Source organism: Dryobates pubescens, chromosome 5 (genome assembly GCF_014839835.1).
Source record: "Dryobates pubescens isolate bDryPub1 chromosome 5, bDryPub1.pri, whole genome shotgun sequence".
Taxonomy (NCBI): domain Eukaryota; kingdom Metazoa; phylum Chordata; class Aves; order Piciformes; family Picidae; genus Dryobates; species Dryobates pubescens.
This window is the reverse complement of record NC_071616.1, coordinates 1,601,801-1,626,779: the sequence shown is the minus strand read 5'-3', so window position 1 is coordinate 1,626,779 and position 24,979 is coordinate 1,601,801. Positions and strand designations below refer to the sequence as shown.

The window sequence follows — 24,979 nt, the reverse complement described above, 5'->3', positions numbered from 1 at the left end:
TATTCTACTCTACTCCACTCTACTTCATTCTACTCCACTCTGCTTTATTATACTGCTACAGGATATATTGTGGCCTAGTTGCAACTGATCTTTTAAGATGCTGTGGCAATTGTCTTGGTTTGTTTTGGTTGGTTGGGTTTGGATTTGGGGTGTTTTTTTTTTTGGTGGTGGTGGCAGTTTTGGTGGTTTTTTTTTCACCAGGTTGGGGGGCATTACAGAGAGGTTGTACTGCTTCTGAGGCTTGGGCAGCCTTGTGCCATGGCTGTCTGTTAAAAAGCTGCAGATTGGTTGCTGTTGGCCAGATGATATTTTCCTAAACCACTGCAAAACCAAATATGCTGCAGTTGGCCACTGTGGTACTCATTGTGTGCACCATTCACACACATCTACAGCAGGTGCTGGCCTTCCTCTCTGCCAGCCTTCCTTGCCTGGCTTTCTGGAGATGCTAGAGTTAATTACAGCCAAATGGGATGTAGTCATTGCACTCAAATTCTGTGCTTAAAATCCTTCTCTGGGTGGGGGGAGGGGGTGTGTGTGTGTGTGTCATATTATTGTGGTTAGTTCTTCCCCTGCTGTTCTCAGTTCTGCATCAGTGGATGGTGGTTTGCTACTCATCAGACCCAAAGCCAGCAGCATAACTGGGGGAACCACTTTCAAGCAGCAGCGATGAGGTGTCCTGGTTTGGGGAAGCACAAGCAAGGAGGAGGCAGTGCTGTTGGTGGTAGTAGGCAGCTTTGCTAAGCATAAACCAGAATGAGAAGCAAATCTGCTTTACTTCTCTGTGCCATTAAATGTAGTAGACATGTGAGCAAGGCCTGTCATAGAGACAAGAACTGAAGAGGACAATAATGTGACAAATGGATCTTTATATACTGAGTTCATAATTGCTTCACCATCATCATAACAGCTGTGGCCTCCAGCCATGGGGCCAAACACAACGACTCGGCACAAGCCCCGGTGGTGTATCCAGGCTGGGAGCAGGGAGAGGATGATGCCACACAAACTGCTGTCATGGATAGAGTTATTCCTTCCAGAGACAACAATCAGGACAAAGAGTCTTCCACTAAAGGTACTCTCATGGTGTGCACCTCACCACTTCTGCCCCTCAGCTGCTCTGCCTTGGAAAGCTCTTGCAGGAACTTGCAGAGAGGAGTAACTTGGCCATGTCTTGAAGATGGATAGGGTAGGGTAGGGGTAGGATAGGGTAGAATAGGATAGGATAGGGTAGGATAGGATAGGATAGGATAGGATAGGGTAGAATAGAATAGGATAGGGTAGGATAAGATAGGATAGGATAGGATAGGGTAGGGTAGGATAGAATAGGATAGGGTAGGATAGGATAGGATAGGATAGGGTAGGGTAGGATAGAATAGAATAGGGTAGGATAGAATAGGATAGGATAGGGTAGAATAGAATAGCATAGAATAGGATAGGGTAGAATAGAATAGGATAGGATAGGATAGAATAGGGTAGGGTAGAATAGGATAGGGGAGGAGAGAAGAGAAGAGGAGAGAAGAGAAGAAGATAGGATAGGGTAGAATAGAGTAGGATAGGATAGAATAGGGTAGGGTAGAATAGGATAGGGGAGAAGAGAGGAGAGGAGAAGAAAGGAGAGGAGAAGAGGAGAGAAGAGAAGAGAAGAGAAGAGAAGAGAAGAGAAGAGAAGAGAAGAGAAGAGAAGAGAAGAGAAGAGAAGAGAAGAGAAGAGAAGAGAAGAGAAGAGAAGAGAAGAGAAGAGAAGAGAAGAGAAGAGAAGAAGATAGGACAGGGTAGAATAGAATAGAATAGAATTAACCAGGTTGGAAAAGACCTTTGAGATCACTGAATCCAGCCTATCACCCAACACCATCTGATCAACTAAACCATGGAGTGCTTAATTTTCTCTGTGGTCTGCATGGGTGGACCTAGAGATAGATGTTTTCCATTTTGTCTCTAGGTAAACCATTGTTTTTCACTGCCCATCATCAGCACTTTCAGTGCTTCCTGTCCCTCGGTGGCACACGACTGAGGACTTGCCTCGGGCTCACCGCATTTGGTGTTGCCAAGTTGCCTCTGCCATAAAACTGAGTTCGTGGTGATGTGTATTCGTACACCAGGGAGTTGCTGCCACTGGTTTGTAACTACCCACCTGGGAGAGGGGTGCTCTCATAGGTCTTATCCAAACATCCATCCCTCTGACACACAGAGAGAGGAGAGAAAGGAGTTTAGAAGCCAACATCATGCTGCAGGCCCATGTAATGCCCACCAGTTACACCAGCAGAACAGCGCTCTGAGAGCATGGCATGGCAAACACCCCACTTACCCTGCAGCCAGGGGAAAAGCAGCTTGAATCCCTTCTCAAACAGCCAGTGCTCAGGATCTCTTGTTCCCTGTGTGGCCGCTGGGTAAATGTCTTCTCCGGTTGCTGTGTGCTCTTCCTGTGGGGGCTCTTCCGTCTCCTGGCTCCTGCCGTTCTACAGCAGCAGCCAGCTCGTCCAAAAGGGCAGCCTGGGTTGCAAACCTGGCAGATGATGGAAACTAAGACAAAGAGAAAAGCCAGTTCTCTTTTCTTCTTTATGGTCCAGTTAGAGTAAAAAAGCAGACAGGCAACTCTGCAGGCAAGGGAGAGGAGTGTTGGCCTCATTACGCTTCACACTACAGAGCCGTTCTAAAAGGACAGGAGAGAGGCTTAGAACCATGTTCTGTAACCTGGCACTGCTCAGAGTCTTCAGCAACAAAAGGCAACCAATGCCTCTAGACAGGGCTCTTTACTGTCACTGCTGCTAGCTGTGACACAGAACATCCTGGAGCTGCAACTCAGCCTGGGATGCAGGCCAGGGAATTACAGTCTCACAGTCTCACAGTATAACTAAGGTTGGAAGAGACCCCAAGGATCATCAAGTCCAACCTGTCCCAACAGACCTCACAACTAAACCATGGCACCAAGTGCCACATCCAATCCCCTCTTGAACACCTCCAGGGATGGGGACTCCACCACCTCCCTGGGCAGCACATCCCAAGGGCCAATCTCTCTTGCTGGGAAGAACTTTCTCCTCACTTTGAGTCTAAACCTCCCCTGGCACAGCTTGAGACTGTGTCCTCTTGTTCTGGTGCTGCTTGCCTGGGAGAAGAGACCAACCACTTCCTGGCCACAACCATCTTTTAGGTAGTTGTAGAGGGCAATGAGGTCACCCCTGAGCCTCCTCTTCTCCAGGCTAAGCAACCCCAGCTCCCTCAGCCTCCCCTCACAGGGCTGTGCTCAAGGCCTCTCCCCAGCCTTGTTGCCCTTCTCTGGACACCTTCAAGTCTCTCAATGTCCTTCTTAAACTGAGGGGCCCAGAACTGGACACAGGACTCAAGGTGTGGCGTAACCAATGCAGAGTACAGGGGCACAATGACCTCCCTGCTCCTGCTGGCCACACTGTTCCTAATACAGGCCAGGATGCCATTGGCCCTCTTGGCCACCTGGGCACACTGCTGGCTCACGTTTAGGCGGCTGTCAATCAGCACCCCCAGGTCCCTCTCTGTTTGGCAGCTCTCAGCCACTCTGACCCCAGCCTGTAGCTCTGCCTGGGGTTGTTGTGGCCAAAGTGCACCCCCTGGCACTTGGACTTGTTGAATGCCATGCCATTAGACTCTGCCCATCTGTCCAGTCGGTCGAGGTCCCTCCTGACCGCTGCCTCTCTACCATTTCCCTGTCTGCACTGCCCCTGGAAATGTTGTGGATGAAGTGAAAAAAATGAGGAAAAAAAATTCTTGTGTTTGGTAAAGGGATTCAGAGAGTAGTGATAACATACAGGAGGAGAGAAGCTCGCCACTCTCTTGGGGTGCAAAGGGGGAAGCAGTAGATTAAAGTCACCAGGAAACTTGCATGTGTTGGGAACGGGGTGGGCAAGGCTGCAGGCATGGAGCTCAGAGCTGATCAAAGCATTGTGGTAACTGCAGTTGCCTCTGCTGGTGGTGCCCACCATGAAGATCCAACTCAGCCACCTCTGCCTTCAGGTACTGAGCCAGGACAGGGCACTGAAGGCATCGTGCACCCCACAGACATCCCTGGGAATGAGCTCCTCCACACGAGCACAGCTAGTCGAGGCACAGCTGGAGAGGAGCCTCCTCTGATGGGTACCAGTAAGAATAATGGATCACACTCATTCCTCATGGCTGGAGTGAAATGAGGCATTATTTCTTCTGAAAATGACTCCTTGCCCTCTCCTCCTCCTCATGGGGTCTCTGGTCTCGGTATGGACTCTTGTGGTGCAAGACTCTTGTGGTGGGGTCTGTGCTGGTGGTGGGGTCTGTGCTGGTGGTGGAACTACCTTCTGGAGAAGGCCTGAGGGCCTCCTTGCTGGTGCACTTGGTGGTCTCTGTCCTTTGCTGAAGCCTGTTTCTGGGTGGCCTCCTGCCTGTTCTGCAAGACAGCTCAGTGGTGATGCTGAGCCTGCAGCCCCTTCCTCCTTCCTTGCTCCCTGGTGGCATCAGGCATGGCACGATGTGGTGTGGGGCAGGAGCTCTGTTGGGCTCAGCAGATGGCTTGCTGCCGTGCCTCAGCAGCAGTACCATGGCTGAGGAGTGCTGTGCCAGTGGGGAGGGCAGGGCAATCTTGGCAGCATCGATGCCCACAGCTTCTGCCCTCAATCCCATTTGCCTCCTCACTGGTGGATTGCTCGGCACGAGCACCAGAGAGCAGGCTGCAGCATGGCCACTGGCTCCTGCCTCACAGGCTCAGCTTCTGGCTGCTCCAGTCTCTCCTTCTGAAGGTCTTCCCTCTCCCTCTGCCACTGGCATCTGGACAAGTGGCCACCATCTCCCTCCAGCATGCTGAGCATGCTTGTGGTGCTTGAAGACCTCTCTGAAGGCAGTGTGGGAGGAGGAGGGGAGGCCTTCGTGTCACCCTCTCTTGCCCTGTGCTTTGAATGGAAGGAGGGACATGCTTCCTGCCTTGCTGTGGATCAGGAAGGAGGGAAAGACTCTGGTGGTGGTGGTGAGGTGAGGTGAGCACCCTTGCTAAAGCTGATCATGCACCATCACTGCAGTCTCACAATCCATGGATGATGTTAATCCAGAGGAAGCAACCACAGAGCCAGTGGCAGCTGGCACTCTGCCTGGAGGTGAAAGCCAAGAAGCCAACAGCACAGAGGATTCCCATGGCAGCTGGATGCCTGCACTCTTCCCTGACAGTGAAGATGGTCTCAGTCAGTTGCAGACCCCTCTTCCTACCAGTAAGAACAAAGATTTAAAACCATTTTCAGTGACCTGGCACTGCTCAGAGTCTTGAGCAACAAAGGGGAACCAATGCCTATAGAAAGGGCTCTTTACTGTCAGCCCTTGGCAAGGGTTTGCATTCAGTGAAGAAAGAATCTTGCATGTGTTGGGAACGGGGTGGGCAAGGCTGCAGGCATGGAGCTCACAGCTGATCAAAGCATTGTGGTAACTGCAGTTGCCTCTGCTGGTGGTGCCCACCATGAAGATCCAACTCAGCCACCTCTGCCTTCAGGTACTGAGCCAGGACAGGGCACTGAAGGCATCGTGCACCCCACAGACACCCCTGGGAATGAGCTCCTCCACACGAGCACAGCTAGTCGAGGCACAGCTGGAGAGGAGCCTCCTCTGATGGGTACCAGTAAGAATAATGGATCACACTCATTCCTCATGGCTGGAGTGAAATGAGGCATTATTTCTTCTGAAAATGACTCCTTGCCCTCTCCTCCTCCTCATGGGGTCTCTGGTCTCGGTATGGACTCTTGTGGTGCAAGACTCTTGTGGTGGGGTCTGTGCTGGTGGTGGAACTACCTTCTGGAGAAGGCCTGAGGGCCTCCTTGCTGGTGCACTTGGTGGTCTCTGTCCTTTGCTGAAGCCTGTTTCTGGGTGGCCTCCTGCCTGTTCTGCAAGACAGCTCAGTGGTGATGCTGAGCCTGCAGCCCCTTCCTCCTTCCTTGCTCCCTGGTGGCATCAGGCATGGCACGATGTGGTGTGGGGCAGGAGCTCTGTTGGGCTCAGCAGATGGCTTGCTGCCGTGCCTCAGCAGCAGTACCATGGCTGAGGAGTGCTGTGCCAGTGGGGAGGGCAGGGCAATCTTGGCAGCATCGATGCCCACAGCTTCTGCCCTCAATCCCATTTGCCTCCTCACTGGTGGATTGCTCGGCACGAGCACCAGAGAGCAGGCTGCAGCATGGCCACTGGCTCCTGCCTCACAGGCTCAGCTTCTGGCTGCTCCAGTCTCTCTTTCTGAAGGCCTTCCCTCTCCCTCTGCCACTGGCATCTGGACAAGTGGCCACCATCTCCCTCCAGCATGCTGAGCATGCTTGTGGTGCTTGAAGACCTCTCTGAAGGCAGTGTGGGAGGAGGAGGGGAGGCCTTCGTGTCGCCCTCTCTTGCCTTGTGCTTTGAATGGAAGGAGGGACATGCTTCCTGCCTTGCTGTGGATCAGGAAGGAGGGAAAGACTCTGGTGGTGGTGAGGTGAGGTGAGCACCCTTGCTAAAGCTGATCATGCACCATCACTGCAGTCTCACAATCCATGGATGATGTTAATCCAGAGGAAGCAACCACAGAGCCAGTGGCAGCTGGCACTCTGCCTGGAGGTGAAAGCCAAGAAGCCAACAGCACAGAGGATTCCCATGGCAGCTGGATGCCTGCACTCTTCCCTGACAGTGAAGATGGTCTCAGTCAGTTGCAGACCCCTCTTCCTACCAGTAAGAACAAAGATTTAAAACCATTTTCAGTGACCTGGCACTGCTCAGAGTCTTGAGCAACAAAGGGGAACCGATGCCTATAGAAAGGGCTCTTTACTGTCAGCCCTTGGCAAGGGTTTGCATTCAGTGAAGAAAGAATCTTGCATGTGTTGGGAACGGGGTGGGCAAGGCTGCAGGCATGGAGCTCAGAGCTGATCAAACCATTGTGGTAACTGCAGTTGCCTCTGCTGGTGGTGCCCACCATGAAGATCCATCTCAGCCACCTCTGCCTTCAGGTACTGAGCCAGGACAGGGCACTGAAGGCATCGTGCACCCCACAGACATCCCTGGGAATGAGCTCCTCCACACGAGCACAGCTAGTCGAGGCACAGCTGGAGAGGAGCCTCCTCTGATGGGTACCAGTAAGAATAATGGATCACACTCATTCCTCATGGCTGGAGTGAAATGAGGCATTATTTCTTCTGAAAATGACTCCTTGCCCTCTCCTCCTCCTCATGGGGTCTCTGGTCTCGGTATGGACTCTTGTGGTGCAAGACTCTTGTGGTGGGGTCTGTGCTGGTGGTGGAACTACCTTCTGGAGAAGGCCTGAGGGCCTCCTTGCTGGTGCACTTGGTGGTCTCTGTCCTTTGCTGAAGCCTGTTTCTGGGTGGCCTCCTGCCTGTTCTGCAAGACAGCTCAGTGGTGATGCTGAGCCTGCAGCCCCTTCCTCCTTCCTTGCTCCCTGGTGGCATCAGGCATGGCACGATGTGGTGTGGGGCAGGAGCTCTGTTGGGCTCAGCAGATGGCTTGCTGCCGTGCCTCAGCAGCAGTACCATGGCTGAGGAGTGCTGTGCCAGGGGGGAGGGCAGGGCAATCTTGGCAGCATCGATGCCCACAGCTTCTGCCCTCAATCCCATTTGCCTCCTCACTGGTGGATTGCTCGGCACGAGCACCAGAGAGCAGGCTGCAGCATGGCCACTGGCTCTTGCCTCACAGGCTCAGCTTCTGGCTGCTCCAGTCTCTCCTTCTGAAGGCCTTCCCTCTCCCTCTGCCACTGGCATCTGGACAAGTGGCCACCATCTCCCTCCAGCATGCTGAGCATGCTTGTGGTGCTTGAAGACCTCTCTGAAGGCAGTGTGGGAGGAGGAGGGGAGGCCTTCGTGTCACCCTCTCTTGCCCTGTGCTTTGAATGGAAGGAGGGACATGCTTCCTGCCTTGCTGTGGATCAGGAAGGAGGGAAAGACTCTGGTGGTGGTGGTGAGGTGAGGTGAGCACCCTTGCTAAAGCTGATCATGCACCATCACTGCAGTCTCACAATCCATGGATGATGTTAATCCAGAGGAAGCAACCACAGAGCCAGTGGCAGCTGGCACTCTACCTGGAGGTGAAAGCCAAGAAGCCAACAGCACAGAGGATTCCCATGGCAGCTGGATGCCTGCACTCTTCCCTGACACTGCAGATGATCTCAGTCAGTTGCAGACCCCTCTTCCTACCAGTAAGAACTGTAGAGTCATAGAATCATACCAGTGTCAAGCTTGGGAGGGACCTCAAGGATCATCCAGTCCCAACCCCCTGCCATGGGCAGGTTCACCTCGCACTACAGCAGTTTGCTCACAGCCACATCCAGCCTGGCCTTAAAGACTTCCAGGCAGGAGGCTTCCACCACCTCCCTGGGCAGCCTGTGCCAGGCTCTCACCACCCTCATGGGCAACAGCTTCTTCCTCACAGCCAATCTCAATCTCCCCACTTCTGGTTTTGCTCCATCCCCCCCAGTCCTATCCCTCCCTGACAGCCTAAAACTATAAATGGTTGCCTTTTCTTTTGTCCCTCACCAGAATGGCAACTGCCCAAGAGCCTGTGCACTCACCACTCTTGGAAGGCTTTGTCAGGTTATTATTTGTTTGGGGAGGGATTTATGAGTCTTTGCATCCTGCTCTTAAGACCTCATTAAAGGGATTTTCTTCCTGTGCAAAGCTTAAAGGCTTAAAATAGCCTTTTGCCAGCAGCCTTTCCCATGCAGTCTGGCACCTGTCTGGGGAAGCACAGCTCTCAGAGTGAGCAGATGTGAGCTTTCTCCTCATGACCACATCTGCACAGACCCTGAGAGCAGTTTGTCCTTCATTTTCTTTTTACTCTCTCGCTTCTCCCCCACCCAGATCCCCTCTGTGTTCTGTGAGTGTGTTTCCAAAGGTAAAGAATTCCCTGTCAAAGTGGTTTTTCCCCTCAGTGGCTTTTGCTGTCGATATCTATTGAGGTGTGACTGACATTTCATCTGTAAATAACCTTTTCTTTCTTTTAATTGTAATCTTGGTTTAAAGCAGCTGCTCTGCTGGGGTCTGAGCAGCCAGCAGGAGCAGGGTTTGCTTATTCCCCTGCACACAACCACAGAATCAGAGAATCAGTAAGGTTGGGAAAGACCTCAGAGATCACCAAGCCCAGCCTGCCACCCAGCACCTCCTGACTGCTAAACCATGGCACCAAGGGCCACATCCAGTCCCCTCTTGAACACCTCCAGGGATGGGGACTCCACCACCTCCCTGGGCAGCACATCCCAAGGGCCAATCTCTCTTGCTGGGAAGAACTTCTTCCTAACCTCCAGCCTGAACCTCCCCTGGCACAGCTTGAGACTGTGTCCTCTTGTTCTGGTACTGCTTGCCTGCGAGAAGAGACCAACCCCCACCTGGCTACAACCTCCCTTCAGGGAGTTGGAGAGAGCAAGAAGGTCTCCCCTGAGCCTCCTCTTCTCCAGGCTAAGCAACCCCAGCTCCCTCAGCCTCTCCTCCCAGGGCTGTGCTCCAGACCCCTCCCCAGCTTTGTTGCCCTTCTCTGGACACCTTCCAGCAGCTCAACCTCTTTCCTAACCTGAGGAGCCCAGAACTGGACACAGGACTCAAGGTGTGGCCTAACCAGTGCTGAGCACAGGGCAGAATGACCTCCCTGCTCCTGCTGGCCACACTGTTCCTGATGCAGGCCAGGATGCCCTTGGCCTTGTTGGCCCCCTGGGCACACTGCTGGCTTATGTTCAGCTTCTGTCCACCAGCACCCCCAGGTCCCTGTCTGCCTGGCTGCTCTCAGCCACTCTGCCCCCAGCCTGTAGCACTGCCTGGGGTTGCTGTGGCCAAAGTGCAGCACTTGGCACTTGGATGTGTTCAATCTCCTGCCCTTGGCCTCTGCCCATCTGCCCAGCCTGGCAAGGTCCCTCTGCAGAGCTCTCCTACCCTCTAACAGCTCAACTCCTGCCCCCAGCAGGAGCTGCCCTTCCTAACTCCATGCTGGCTGGGCCTGAGCCCTTGGCCATCCTGCCAGTGCTGTGTGACTGCATTCTGGATGACTGCTCCATCACCTTGCCTGGCACTGAGGGCAGGCTGCCAGGCCTGGCATTCCCTGGCTCCTCCAACCTGCCCTGCTTGTGGCTGGGCACCACGTTGGCAGCTTCCATTGGCCTGGGACCTCTCCAGTGAGCCAGGGCTGGTGGTAACTGTGTTGTTTGTGGTGAATGCTGACAGCAGGGGAAACGAAGGGATGTTTCCTTACTCCCAAGAGCAGTTTCCATACCAATACTCATCCCAAAAGGAAGTTGTTTGGGGTTTTTTTTCCCCCTAAAGACTACTTCTCATGCACCCCAACCCCAACACTGTTGCCATGGCACTTTCCTGGAAAGCAGGGGAACCTTTCCAAAGCAGGTCTGAACAATGCTCTGTGGAGACTCTCTGCTCATAAAGGAAGATGATGGACCTGCATTTTTCATAGCATTACACAGCTAACTCTTGAATGAGCATTCTGCTGTTAATCAGTGAACTGATGTTCATTCACAATAACATAACCTGATCAACACAGAATAATGTGCTCATTTACAATATTGCAGCCTGCTGGGGGTGTTCAGCCTGGAGAAGAGAAGGCTGCAGGCAGCCCTAAGAGCAGCCTGCCAGGACCTGAAGGGGGCTACAAGAAGGCTGCAGAGGGACTGTTGGCAAAGGCCTGCAGGGACAGGACCAGGGGCAATGGTTTGGAATGAGAGCAGAGCAGATTTAGCCTGGAGGTGAGGAGCAAGTTCTGCACCAGCAGGCTGCTGGGACATCATGCTAACGACTGAGCTGCTGCCCAAGCAGCCATCACCTCCAGCTTCATTCCATTCCCCCTAGTCCTATCACTCCCTGAGAGCCTGAGCAGTCCCTCCCCAGCCTTCTTGGAGCCCCCTTCAGATCCTGGAAGGCCACAATGAGATCACCTGGGAGCCTTCTCCTCTCCAGACTGCACAACCCCAACTCCTTCAGTCTGTCTCCACAGCAAAGCAGCTCCAGCCCTCTGCTCATCCTCCTGGCCCTGCTCTGGACACCTTCCAGCACCTCCAGATCCCTCTTGCAATAGGGGCTCCAGACCTGGAGGCAGTACTGCAGGTGGGGTCTCCCCAGAGCTGAGCAGAGGGGCAGAATCCCCTCCCTGGCCCTGCTGGCCACACTTCTCTTGCTGCAGCCCAGGCTCTGCTTGGCTTTCTGGGCTGCAAGTGCACACTGAGAGCTCCTGGTGAGCTTCTCCTCCCCCAGCACCCCCAAGGCTCTCTCCTCAGGGCTGCTTTCCAGCCAGTCCCTGCCCAGCCTGCATTTGTGCCTGGGATTGCCTCGACCCAGCTGCAGGACCCTGCCCTCGGTCTTGTTGAAGCTCCTGAGGTTGGCTTGTGCCCAGCTCTGCAGCCTGTCCAGGTCCCTCTGGATGGATCCCTTCCCTCCAGCTGTCTGCTGCCCCACACAGCTTGGTGTCATCATCAGAATCAGTGCTCTGTACTTTGTACAGTCATAGAATGGGCTGGAAGGGACCTCCAAAGCTCATCCAGCCCAGCCCCTCTGCAGCCAACAGGGACATCCTCCCCTAGAGCAGGCTGCTCACAGCCTTGCACAGCCTCACCTTGGATATCTCCAGGCATGGTGCCTCAACCACCTCCCTGGGCAACCTCCTGCAGTGTCCCAGCAGCCTCCTGCTGCAGAACTTGTTGCTCACATCCAATCTCAATCTGCTCTGCTCTCATTCCAAACCATTGCCCCTGGGCCTGTCCCTGCAGGCCTTTGGAGACAGTCCCTCTCTAGGCAGCACAAAACAACTCAGCAGTTGTTTCTTTTTCATAAAAATAATGAAATTAAAAGAAAAAAATACTGAAAGAAACCATCTGGGAACTTCCTGAACTGCTTACTGGCAAAGCTTCACAGAAGGGACAAAGATGTTGCTCAGTTTTGTGTTTTCCAGCTGCTACTAGGAAGTGAGATCAGAGAAGCTGGCTAGAAATGACTTGCAGTGTGTGCTACAGCAAAAGAACTTTGCAGCTGATTAGAGGAAGTGCTCCTTTTGGCCAGGCAGAGTCTGGAAGTGCTCAGAGAGGTGGAGATTTGTGATGTCTTGAGGGTGCTGTGTTGGTTTGGGTTTTTTTGTAGTGACAATGATGTAGGAATCCCAAATGGAATCACTTTATCTGTATCAGCTGATGAGATTAGGCTTGGGATCCCCATCTGGCAACAGCCAGGGCCAGAGGTCATACAATCATAGAACTGTTAGGCTTGGAAGGGAGCTCAATGCTCAGCCAGCCCCAGCCCCCTGCCATGGGCAGGGACACCTCACACCACAGCAGCTTGCTCACAGCCACCTCCAGCCTGGCTGCAAACACCTCCAGGCAGGAGGCTGCCACCACCTCCCTGGGCAGCCTGTGCCAGGCTCTCACCACCCTCCTGGGCAACAACTTCTTCCTCACAGCCAATCTCAATCTAACCACTTCCAGTTTTGTTCCATCCCCCCCCAGTCCTATCCCTCCCTGACACCCTCCAAAGTCCCTCCCCAGCTTTCTTGGAGCCCCCTGCAGATCCTGGAAGGCCACAATGAGGTCTCCTGGGAGCCTTCTCCTCTCCAGACTGCACAACCCCAACTCCTTCAGTCTGTCCTCACAGCAGAGCAGCTCCAGCCCTCTGCTCCTCCTCCTGGCCCTTCTCTGGACACCTTCCAGCACCTCCAGATCCCTCTTGCAATAGGGGCTCCAGAGCTGGAGGCAGTGCTCCAGGTGGGGACTCAGCAGAGTGGAGCAGAGGGGCAGAATCCCCTCCCTGGCCCTGCTGGCCACACTTCTCTTGCTGCAGCCCAGGCTCCGGTTGGCTCTCTGGGCTGCAAGTTCTCACTGCTGGCTCCTGTTGAGCTTCTCATCCCCCAGCCCCCCCAAGGCCTTTTCTTCAGGGCTGCTTCAGAGATGCTTCTGCATGAAAGTTCAAGTGGTATGGTCAGCACAGCAAATGCTTGAGACTGGAAGTGTGCATTTCATAGTAGTATCCTTTCATAGAATCAGTCAGGGGTGGAAGGGACCACCAGGATCATCCAGTTCCAACCCCCCTGCCATGGGCAGGGACACCCCACACTAGATCAGCCTGGCCAGAGCCTCATCCAGCCTGGGCTTAAACACCTCCAGGGCTGGGGCCTCAACCACCTCCCTGGACAACCCATTCCAGGGCTTCACCACTCTCATGGGGAAGAACTTCCTCCTCCCCTCCAGCCTCAATCTCCCCACCTCCAGCTTCATTCCATTCCCCCTAGTCCTATCACTGCCTGAGATCCTGAGCAGTCCCTCCCCAGCCTTCTTGGAGCCCCCTGCAGATCCTGGAAGGCCACAATGTGGTCACCTGGGATTGGATTTCAGACCTAGACCCAAAGGAAAGAACAAGGGGATCCAGCTCCAAGTTTGCAGAGAGTATTTTTCCCCTCCTAGCTATGAAGTTTGAGGCCAGCAGAGATCCATCCTTCTGTTTTATGATGGCAATAAAGCTTTAGAAGTTCATTTTTAGGCCGTGGGAGATTAAAGTCAAAAGTTTCCACATGTCTCCATGTTGGCCACCTTGCTTTGAAAGTAAAGAAAGAAGCAGAAAGAGAAAAGGGCAGTGTGCAGGCCTTTATAGCTGCAGTTTGGGTCACAAAGGTGTAGCATAATCAGAACTGAAACAGGTGAGAGAGAGAAGAGGGGAAGTGCAGGAGTGCTGTTACACTGCTCCTCGCTGTGCAGGTGAGCGTGGGGACTCCAGGCAGTGTGGTAGTGCTCAGTGTAAAGGCTTCTGAATCATAGCATGGGTTGGGCTGGAAGGGACCTCCAAAGGGCATCCAGTCCAACCCCCTGCACTCAGCAGGGACATCCTCTCCTACAGCAGGTTGCTCACAGCCTTCTCCAGCCTCACCTTCAACAGCTCCAGGTATGGGACCTCAGCCACCTCCCTGGGCAACCTCCTGCAGTGCCCCAGCAGCCTCCTGCTGCAGAACTTGTTGCTCACATCCAATCTCAATCTGCTCTGCTCTCATTCCAAACCATTGCCCCTGGGCCTGTCCCTGCAGGCCTTTGCCAACAGTCCCTCTGCAGCCTTCTTGTAGCCCCCTTCAGGTCCTGGCAGGCTGCTCTTAGGGCTGCCTGCAGCCTTCTCTTCTCCAGGCTGAACACCCCCAGCTCCCTCAGCCTGGCCTCCTAGCAGAGCTGCTCCAGCCCCTGATCATCTTGGTGGCCTCCTCTGGAGCCTCTCCATCAGCTCCATGTCCTTGCTGTGCTGAGGGCTCCAGAGCTGGACACAGCCCTGCAGGTGAGGTCTCAGCAGAGCAGGGCAGAGGGGCAGAATCCTCTCTCTCCATCTCAGGCCACACTGCTTTGGATGCAGCCCAGGAATGACCTCAGCATGAACTTTCCAGAGTCTGGGTTTTGGGTTGTGTAACCTCACAGCCTCTGTACTTTGCTGATGAATGTTCCCTGAGCATCCCTGGCCTAACAGATGGCTCTGTTCTTTAGGATCTACCTCCAGTAACCACGGCAATCAAGGGCCACGCAAGGGATATTCCGACCCCACCGCTTCCCCTGGCGAGACTACAACAACGACGACGATCGTCTCACAGCCACGGTCAGCACAGCTACCAGGTAGGCTTCTGAACTCCTCTGTTTTGGTCATGTTAAGCACAGAACCTGAGCTCACTCTGAATCACAGCCTCACAGTATCACCAAGGTTGGAAGAGACCTCGAGGATCATCGAGTCCAACCTGGCACCACAGACCTCATGGCTAGACCATGGCACCAAGTGCCACATCCAATCCTCTCTTGACCACCTCCAGGGATGGGGACTCCACCACCTCCCTGGGCAGCACATTCCAGTGGCCAATCGCTCTTGCTGGGAAGAACTTTCTCCTCACCTCCAGCCTAATCTTCCCCTGGCACAGATGGAGACTGTGTCCTCTTGTTCTGGTGCTGGCTGCCTGGGAGAAGAGACCAACCCCCAGCTGGCTACAACCTCCCTTCAGGGAGTTGGAGAGAGCAAGAAGGTCTCCCCTGAGCCTCCTCTTCTCCTGGCTAAGCAACCCCAGCTCCCTCAGCCTCTCCTCACAGGGCTGTGCTCCAGACCCCTCCCCAGCCTTGTTGCCCTTCTCTGGACACCTTCAAGTCTCTCAATGTCCTTCTTAAACTGAGGGGCCCAGAACTGGACACAGGACTCAAGGTGCGGCCTAACCAATGCAGAGTCCAGGGGCACAATGACCTCCCTGCTCCTGCTGGCCACACTCTTCCTAATGCAGGCCAGGATGCCATTGGCCTTCTTGGCCACCTGGGCACACTGCTGGCTCATGTTTAGGCAGCTGTCAATCAGCACCCCCAGGTCCCTCTCTGTTTGGCAGCTCTCAGCCACTCTGACCCCAGCCTGTAGCTCTGCCTGGGGTTGCTGTGGCCAAAGTGCAGCCCCTGGCACTTGGACTTGTTGAATGCCATCCTGTTGGACAGCATTCAGCATTGTCACCAGCAGGCTGAACACCTGGGGGTGTTGTAACATGGAATTCTCCAGCAGCATCAGGCTGAGAGCAGCGATGCCTCTGGGGGGTGAGATTCTCGCAGCCTCACTAAGGTTGGAAGAGACTTCTCAGCCAAGTAACATTCCAAATTGATATGGAATCAGGTAAAACTCAGTACAGCTCTGTGCAAAGGGTCCTAGCCCTGAGGGTGTTCAGTGAAAGTAATGGCTGAGGTGAGTGCTACAGGGCAGAGCTTGCAATGAAGGTGGGCTAGAGAGACGCCAGTGCCTTGATCCCGTCGTAGATGGATTCTGGGGACATACTGGCAGCAAAGTCATTTCTGAGGCAGAGAAAGTCATGCCCCCACTCTGCTTAGGCCTGGCAGGTGCAGGGCTGAAGCTCTGTGCTCAGGTCAAGGCATTTCATTGATCACATGTAGGAAGCTGGAGACAAGCCCAAAGAAAAGTTAACCTTTGAAGCACCTTTGGAAGAGCTCCGGTTTTCAGAGGCGCCTGAAGGGAAACAGCAGAAGGGTGCAGTACAGCAGGAATACCTCTCAGGCTTTGACCAGGGAGTGACAGCAATCAGCTATAATTAGAAGAAGTAATTAGTTTCAAAGGAAAGCTAGGAGACTTGCTTCAAACAAAGAAACTAATGAGGTAGCTCTTGGGAGTGGATCTCTGCCTACAGTGGGATCAGAGCAGCAAGGACAGGCCCCCAGGAAGGCTGCTAAATCTCCTTTCCTGGAAGTGTTAAGAGCAAAGGAAATACTCCTCAGCCCATCTTCCAACTGACCCCATTTCACTGGAGTCAGAAGTAGCTGATATGACCTCTTAGGGTCCCATCTGCTTTGGCAGTTCCTCCTTTGATTCTTCCTCCTTTTTTTCCCCACTGGAGTTGGCCCCCAGAAGTGAGAGTTCAAACCGAGAGCAGGAGCATTTCACCCCATCCTGCCTTCGTGCCTGGGGCTTCAAGTGTAGCATTGCTAAGCCTTTGCTTTTGCTCCTGGAGCAAAGGAGTGGTGCAACTGCTCTTCACCCTGCCCCCCAGAGTGCAGTGCCAGCAGGGGCAGTTCACCTGCAGTGCCAAAGCAGATGGGACCCTAAGAGGTCACACCTGGGTACAGCTGAGTGCAGCAGAGGCATTCGGTTGGCACCTCGTAAAGCGAACACCTGCGCCAGCTGGGAGCAATCCCTGGCACGTCAAAGGATGCAAGAGGCCTCCTGTTCCTGCAGCTGTGTGCAATGGCAAAGCTCCATGAGACCTGCTAACCCTCCCTCCTGCCCTCCCTCATCTCTCCCCACAGAATGGCTGATCATCGTGGCAGCTCTGCTGGCGCTGGCGCTGATCCTGGCGGTGTGCATCGCGGTGAACAGCCGCAGAAGGTAAGGCAGCCCCTGTGCCTTTGCAGAGCCTCCTGTGCCTTTGCAGAGCCTCCTGCTCCTCTGCAGAGCCTCCTGCTCCTCTGCAGAGCCTCCTGCTCCTCTGCAGAGCCTCCTGTGCCTTTGCAGAGCCTCCTGTGCCTTTGCAGAGCCTCCTGCTCCTCTGCAGAGCCTCCTGCTCCTCTGCAGAGCCTCCTGTGCCTTTGCAGAGCCTCCTGCTCCTCTGCAGAGCCTCCTTCGCCTTTGCAGAGCCTCCTGCTCCTCTGCAGAGCCTCCTTCGCCTTTGCAGAGCCTCCTGTGCCTTTGCAGAGCCTCCTTCACCTTTGCAGAGCCTCCTGCTCCTTTGCAGAGCCTCCTGCTCCTTTGCAGAGCCTCCTTCACCTCTGCAGAGCCTCCTTCACCTTTGCAGAGCCTGCAGTTTTTCCTCTGCTGTGTTTGTGGAGTGACACAGCCTCAGCTTACCAGCCTTATTGATTTAGATGTCCTTCACTTGTGCCTTTCAAAGTGGCCACTGCCATCATTTGCTCCCTCCTAAGTCAGCCACCAGAGGAGCAGAGGCACACAGGGCCACTGTGGTTAGGGAGAGACTGCATTTGCCAGGCAAGGAAACCACCTGGGAGCTGTGCATGGCTCCCTAGACACTGTCAGTGGGAGGCACAGCTTTTCCTTAGAGCTTCCATGCAACTGAGGGCAGGCAGCAAAGTGCTACCCACCTGTATGAACCCAGGGCATGAGTAAGTCAAGAAATCTTTCCTGATCAGCAGGGCAAGAGAGGGGATTCTGCCTCTTGACTCTGCTGAGACCCCACCTCCAACCCTGCCTCCAGTTCTGGTGTCCCCAGTGTAAGAAGGACACAGAGCTGGTGGGGAGAGTCCATAGGAGGGTCACAGAGATGATCCAAGGGCTGGAGCAGCTCTGCTGTGAGCACAGGCTGAGGGAGCTGGGGCTGTGCAGCCTGGGGAAGAGAAGGCTCCAGGGGGACCTTAGAGCTGCCTTCCAATGCCTGAAGGGATCCTACAGGAAGGCTGCAGAGGGATTTTTCCTGAGGGTGTCTGGAGCCAGGCCAAGGGGGAATGGTTTGGAGCTGAGGCAGAGCAGGGTTAGACTGGAGCTGAGGAAGAAGTTTCTCAGGATCAGGCTGGTGAGACACTGGCACAGGCTGCCCAGGGAGGCTGTGAATGCCTCCTGCCTGGGAGTGTTGAAGGCCAGGTTGGATGAGGCCTTGAGCAGCTGAGTCTAGTGGAGAGGCCTCCCTGCCCCTGGCAGGAGGTTGGAGTGGATGAGCTCTGAGGTCCCTTCCAGCCTGAGCCCTTCTGTGGTTCTGTTCTGCTGATTCTGTAATGCTGCAGATGTGCAGAGAGGCAGCTGTGGTGCAGCCAGCATCCTGCATCTGGATGTCACCACCTCAAACACTGCAGCAGGGCCAAGAGACAACAGCCCAGCTGAGGAGGGAGGATGGGTGCCTGGAGCCAGCTGGGGGTTGGTCTCTTCTCCCAGGCACCCAGCACCAGAACAAGAGGACACAGTCTCAAGCTGTGCCAGGGGAGGCTGAGGCTGGATGGGAGGAAACAGTTCTTCCCAGCAAGAGAGATTGGCCACTGGGATGTGCTGCCCAGGGAGGTGGTGGAGTCCCCATCCCTGGAGGTGTTTAGGAAGAGCCTGGCTGAGGCCCTTGGTGCCATGGTTGAGTTGATCAGATGGTGCTGGGGGAGAGGTTGGACTGGAAGGTCTCAAAGGTCTCTTCCAACCTGGTTGATTCTGTATTCTGCAAGCACCTGATGCAGCAGCTGTGTACCAGCTGGGCAGCAAGAAAAGGTCCCAAGCATTCATCTCTTGAGAGAGTGAGAAGGGCTTAGTGGCTTTCTTTGTGCCCTGCTGGCAGCTGCTGTGTGCTCTCAATCCATATCTCCAGCTTCAGCCTCATTCGAGGCGTACCAACAAGCTGAGCTGAGTGCAGGCCTTGCCTTCACAGCACTCAACAGCTGATGCTTGAGGAACTGCCAAATCAGTCATCCAGGCAGAGTGCACTCGTTTAAGGAGCAAGCCCTTCAGAGCACAGCCTCTCAGAGGCACTGCAGCTCGGGACAGAGCTGGGCTGTGTGTGCTGAGTCGACGCCTGGCTGCAGCAGGGCAGGCAGGGTGTTCAGCACTGTGAATCCACAGAGGGGAAAAGCACCTGGGGGGTCCTGGTGGATGACCCTGGACCAGCAATGTGCTCTGGTGGCCAACAAGGCCAATGCCATTCTGGGCTGCATTAGAAGGGCTGTGGTGAGTAGGTCAAGAGTTCTCCTTCTACTCTGCCCTGCTGAGGCTGCATCTGGAGCATTGTGTCCAGTTCTGGGCCCCTCAGTCCAGGAAGGACCTCAGGGAGCTGCTTGAGAGAGTCCAGCACAGAGGCACAAAAATGATGGAGTGGAAGATCATCCTTACAAGGAGAGCCTGAGGGAGCTGAGGGCTCTGTAGCTGGGAGAGGAGGAGCCTGAGGGTGACCTCCTTGCTGGTGCTAAAGCTGTGCGTGGGTAGCACCCCTGTGCTAGCCTGAAGCATAGCCAGGTCACACTGAGCAGTGGGCACCAGTTTTGAGCAGGAGGCTTTTCAAAAGGGGGATGTGCCTTCATTCAGAGCTGCAGAGAGCTGGTGAGGTGGCACTGCAAGGAGCACAACCTGGAAAGCACAGCAGCTCCTTCCTACCTTACCTTCACAGGCTCTTCCCCTCCTCTGCTCTGCCCTGCTGAGGCCTCACCTGGAGCCCACCCAGCTCTGGGCTCCCCAGCTCAGGAGGGACAGGGATCTGCTGGAGAGAGTCCAAGGGAGGCTCCAAGGATGCTGAAGGGGCTGCAGCACTGCCTGGGGAGGAGAGGCTGAGAGCCCTGGGGCTGTTCAGTCTGCAGAGGAGAAGGCTGAGAGGGATCTGATCAATGTCTATCAATAGCTGAGGGCTGGGGGTCAGGAGGGAGGGGACAGGGACAGGCTCTGCTCAGCTGCACCCTGGGATAGGACAAGGGGCAATGGATATAAACTGCAGCACAGGAGGTTCCAGCTCAACATGAGGAGGAACTTCTGCCCTGTGAGGTTCCCAGAGCCCTGGAGCAGGCTGCCCAGAGAGGTTGTGGAGTCTCCTTCTCTGGAGCCTTCCCAGCCCTGCCTGGATGTGTTCCTGTGTGCCCTGTGCTGGGTTCCATGCTCCTGCTCTGGCAGGGAGGGTTTGACTCAATGATCTTTGAAGGTCCCTACCAACCCTTAAGACCCTGTGATGGTGTCTGTAGCAGCAGGAGATACAAATCACCTCAGTGAGCTCCTGACAAGCTTTATGCATACAGTAGTGGATGCTTTCCAAAATCCAAAGTGCATTATGGAGAAACTTTACAGTCTGCACTGTATAAGCCTGCACTGGCAGCCACAAAAAAGTGTCATTTCCTCACACTAGCAGCCACAGAAAGTGTCACTTCCTTGCACTGGCAGCCACAAGTGTCATTTCCAAGCACCTAAATAGTGACTTTCTATTTCTGCCTTATTTCCACTTACAGGATAGAGTAGTAGAATCAAAGAATAAATAAGGTTGGAAAAGACCTCAGAGATCATCAAGTCCAAGCTGTCACCCAGCACCTCCTGACAACTAAACCATGGCTCCAAGTAGCACATCCAATCCCCTCTTGAACACCTCCAGGGATGGGGACTCCACCACCTCCCTGGGCAGCACATCCCAGTGGCCAATCTCTCTTGCTGGGAAGAATTTCTTCCTCACATCCAGCCTGAACCTCCCCTGGCACAGCTTGAGACTGTGTCCTCTTGTTCTGGTGCTGGCTGCCTGGGAGAAGAGACCAACCCCCACCTGGCTACAACCTCCCTGCAGGGAGTTGCAGAGAGCAAGCAGCTCTCCCCTGAGCCTCCTCTTCTCCAGGCTAAGCAACCCCAGCTCCCTCAGCCTCCCCTCACAGGGCTGTGCTCAAGGCCTCTCCCCAGCCTTGTTGCCCTTCTCTGGACACCTTCAAGTCTCTCAATGTCCTTCTTAACCTGAGGAGCCCAGAACTGGACACAGGACTCAAGGTGTGGCCTCAGCAGTGCTGAGCACAGGGCACAATGACCTCCCTGCTCCTGCTGGCCACACTGTTCCTGATGCAGGCCAGGATGCCATTGGCCTTTGTGGCCACCTGGGCACACTGCTGGCTCCTGTTTAGGCAGCTGTCAATCAGCACCCCCAGGTCCCTCTCTGCCTGGCTGCTCTCAGCCACTCTGCCCCCAGCCTGTAGCTCTGCCTGGGGTCGCTGTGGCCAAAACTGCAGCACTCACTCTCTTCTTTCTGTCTTTCCAGGTGTGGTCAGAAGAAGAAGCTGGTGATCAACAATGGGAAAGGGGCAGTGGAGGACAGGAAGACAAGTGGCTTGAATGGAGATGCCAGCAGCTCCCAGGAAATGGTGCACCTGGTTCACAAAGAGCAGTCCAGCCACCGGCCGGGGGCCTGTGACGAGTTCCTGACTGTGAATGAGACACAAAACCATCAGGAGCTGGACATGAAGAGTGGAGTCTAATGGCACTGAGCTGCCAAGGGAAGCAGAGCTGGGGAATTCAAAATCATGTGGAACTGGGAGAGGAGTTCACAGATGCACTGTGCTACTGATGCCCTTTGAACACGATTGGACATGAGCTGCATTGGGTTTGGATCACTTGTAAATGCTGCCTGGGTGACAGAATTGACCTTTGCTTCCTGAAGCAAGCCCCCAAGTGCTGCAGCAAGCCTTCAGTCCTAGTGCCTGCACAGAGGACTGCACCCTGGGGGGCAGGAAGGACACAGGCTCGCACCACTGTTCCCCAGATGGAGTCTTCACTGTGTGGAGCTGTAGAGGTAGCCAAGCCACTCCATCTCACAGGCAGCTAAGGTACTATAGCCATGGTACAAGAGGGAGTGAGGAAGAAACATCCAGGGTGAAAGTCAAGCCTGAACCAAAAAAGGTTTCCTATGCCATGTCAAAGCCAGCAGAGCCCTTCAGAAATGCCTTGCAGCCAGCAGGAGCAGTGACCACTGGAGCCAGACACTGACCAATGGCTTGGGCTGCAGTGAGAGAGACCCAGAAGAACAACATTTATTTATCTCTTCTTCCCACCCACCCAATGTCTGTGGGCATGCAGCCAGCCTTCCTGGGAGGGGGGCATAAGGTGATGGCACAAGCAGACACACCACAGGCTTTATCACCCTAGCAACCTCCACACTTTGCCTTGAGATTTTTGGGGGGTGGATTGCTCTTCCCCCTCCTTCCCTCCCTGCTGTGCATGGTGTTAACCAGTCTGCCAGGCAGCATAATGAATACAGGAGAATGCCCCCCAGCTCCATCACACGTGCAATTGGAGAGGAGATGACAGTGTGGTGCTCCTGAAGGAGAGGTCCCTCTCTTCTTCTGCTCCATTTGCCTTGGGAGGTGCTGAGCCCAGTGAAACCTTCTGCCCTGGAGCGTGTTGGTGTTTGCAGAGGTGCCTTGCTGTGATCCAGCTCCCTTCCTCTGGACTCTGGTTCATCCCCATTCCCCCCATTTCCACTGCAACTTCAGTTTTAACTCCATTGCTTGCTAATTGGGACCAGCAGTTCAAACTCTACAGGAAAGAGCAAAGAAACTTCCAGGAAACTTCCCAGCTATGTAAGATAGAAAAGTAAAGGAGCTGCAGCTGCATTGTTATGAGGCTTTGTGTCCTGTCCTTACATGTCCCTTCTGTAAAGTATTTGTATGAAGCTATGATGCTGTGCATTATATTGATATGGAGTGTCAGAAAGAAAAGGTATTTGCTACCAGCTGTCTTGTGTCATTCTTAAGGAGGATGAGTGGAACAGAGGGAGAAGGACAGCTTCTGGTTGGGCCACTTGGAGAACAAGCCAAGGCACCTGCAAGGAGCGGTTGCTGTGGGATGAGGAATGTCCTGCAGCAGGGTTAGTCCAGTGTTCCTGTTCACTGCCCACAGCAGCAGTCACAGAGCCACAGAGTCACCTCCAGAGATCACCCAGCTCACTGCCCATAGCCAGAATCACCTCCAGAGATCACCCAGCTCACTGCCCATAGCCACAGCATCACCCCCAGAGATCACCCAGCTCACTGCCCATAGCCACAGCATCACCCCCAGAGATCACCCAGCTCACTGCCCATAGCCACAGCATCACCCCCAGAGATCACCCAGCTCACTGCCCATAGCCACAGAGTCACAGCATCACCCCCAGAGATCACCCAGCTCACTGCCCATAGCCACAGCATCACCCCCAGAGATCACCCAGCTCACTGCCCATAGCCACAGCATCACCCCCAGAGATCACCCAGCTCACTGCCCATAGCCAGAATCACCCCCAGAGATCACCCACCTCACTGCCCAGAGCCACAGAGTCACAGCATCACCCCCAGAGATCACCCAGCTCACTGCCCATAGCCACAGCATCACCCCCAGAGATCACCCAGCTCACTGCCCATAGCCACAGCATCACCCCCAGAGATCACCCAGCTCACTGCCCATAGCCAGAATAACCTCCAGAGATCACCCAGCTCACTGCCCATAGCCACAGCAGCACCTCCAGAGATCACCCAGCTCACTGCCCATAGCCAGAATCACCTCCAGAGATCACCCAGCTCACTGCCCATAGCCACAGCATCACCCCCAGAGATCACCCAGCTCACTGCCCATAGCCAGAATAACCTCCAGAGATCACCCAGCTCACTGCCCATAGCCACAGCATCACCCCCAGAGATCACCCAGCTCACTGCCCATAGCCAGAATCACCTCCAGAGATCACCCAGCTCACTGCCCATAGCCACAGCATCACCCCCAGAGATCACCCAGCTCACTGCCCATAGCCACAGAGCCACAGCAGCACCTCCAGAGATCACCCAGCTCACTGCCCATAGCCACAGCAGCACCTCCAGAAATCACCCAGCTCACTGCCCATAGCCAGAATCACCTCCAGAGATCACCCAGCTCACTGCCCATAGCCACAGCATCACCCCCAGAGATCACCCAGCTCACTGCCCATAGCCACAGCAGCACCTCCAGAGATCACCCAGCTCACTGCCCATAGCCAGAATCACCTCCAGAGATCACCCAGCTCACTGCCCATAGCCACAGCAGCACCTCCAGAGATCACCCAGCTCACTGCCCATAGCCACAGAGTCACAGCATCACCCCCAGAGATCACCCAGCTCACTGCCCATAGCCAGAATCACCTCCAGAGATCACCCAGCTCACTGCCCATAGCCACAGAGCCACAGCAGCACCTCCAGAGATCACCCAGCTCACTGCCCATAGCCACAGCATCACCCCCAGAGATCACCCAGCTCACTGCCCATAGCCACAGCATCACCCCCAGAGATCACCCAGCTCACTGCCCATAGCCAGAATCACCTCCAGAGATCACCCAGCTCACTGCCCATAGCCACAGCATCACCTCCAGAGATCACCCAGCTCACTGCCCATAGCCACAGCATCACCCCCAGAGATCACCCAGCTCACTGCCCATAGCCACAGAGCCACAGCAGCACCTCCAGAGATCACCCAGCTCACTGCCCATAGCCAGAATCACCTCCAGAGATCACCCAGCTCACTGCCCATAGCCACAGAGTCACAGCATCACCTCCAGAGATCACCCAGCTCACTGCCCATAGCCACAGAGTCACAGCATCACCCCCAGAGATCACCCAGCTCACTGCCCATAGCCACAGCATCACCTCCAGAGATCACCCAGCTCACTGCCCATAGCCAGAATCACCTCCAGAGATCACCCAGCTCACTGCCCATAGCCACAGAGCCACAGCAGCACCTCCAGAGATCACCCAGCTCACTGCCCATAGCCACAGCAGCACCTCCAGAGATCACCCAGCTCACTGCCCATAGCCACAGCAGCACCTCCAGAGATCACCCAGCTCACTGCCCATAGCCACAGCATCACCCCCAGAGATCACCCAGCTCACTGCCCATAGCCACAGCAGCACCTCCAGAGATCACCCAGCTCACTGCCCATAGCCACAGCATCACCCCCAGAGATCACCCAGCTCACTGCCCATAGCCACAGAGCCACAGCATCACCTCCAGAGATCACCCAGCTCACTGCCCATAGCCACAGCATCACCTCCAGAGATCACTCAGCTCACTGCCCATAGCCACAGCAGCACCTCCAGAGATCACCCAGCTCACTGCCCATAGCCACA

The 24,979-nt window shown here is 54.7% G+C and overlaps 1 protein-coding gene across 1 annotated transcript in view; it reads left to right on the top strand.

The window, feature by feature from the left end:
- Nucleotides 1-21,863, top strand: part of CD44 (CD44 molecule (Indian blood group)) — a 107,141-nt gene extending 85,278 nt beyond the window's left edge. Inside the window, 9 exon segments of the mRNA XM_054162142.1 lie at nucleotides 908-1,069; nucleotides 3,179-3,202; nucleotides 3,944-3,997; nucleotides 4,000-4,061; nucleotides 5,368-5,599; nucleotides 6,484-6,669; nucleotides 14,441-14,566; nucleotides 16,730-16,808; nucleotides 21,118-21,863. Coding sequence (XP_054018117.1) covers nucleotides 908-1,069; nucleotides 3,179-3,202; nucleotides 3,944-3,997; nucleotides 4,000-4,061; nucleotides 5,368-5,599; nucleotides 6,484-6,669; nucleotides 14,441-14,566; nucleotides 16,730-16,808; nucleotides 21,118-21,334 — 1,142 coding nt within the window. The 3' untranslated portion in view covers nucleotides 21,335-21,863.
- The last annotated feature ends 3,116 nt before the right edge of the window (nucleotides 21,864-24,979 follow it).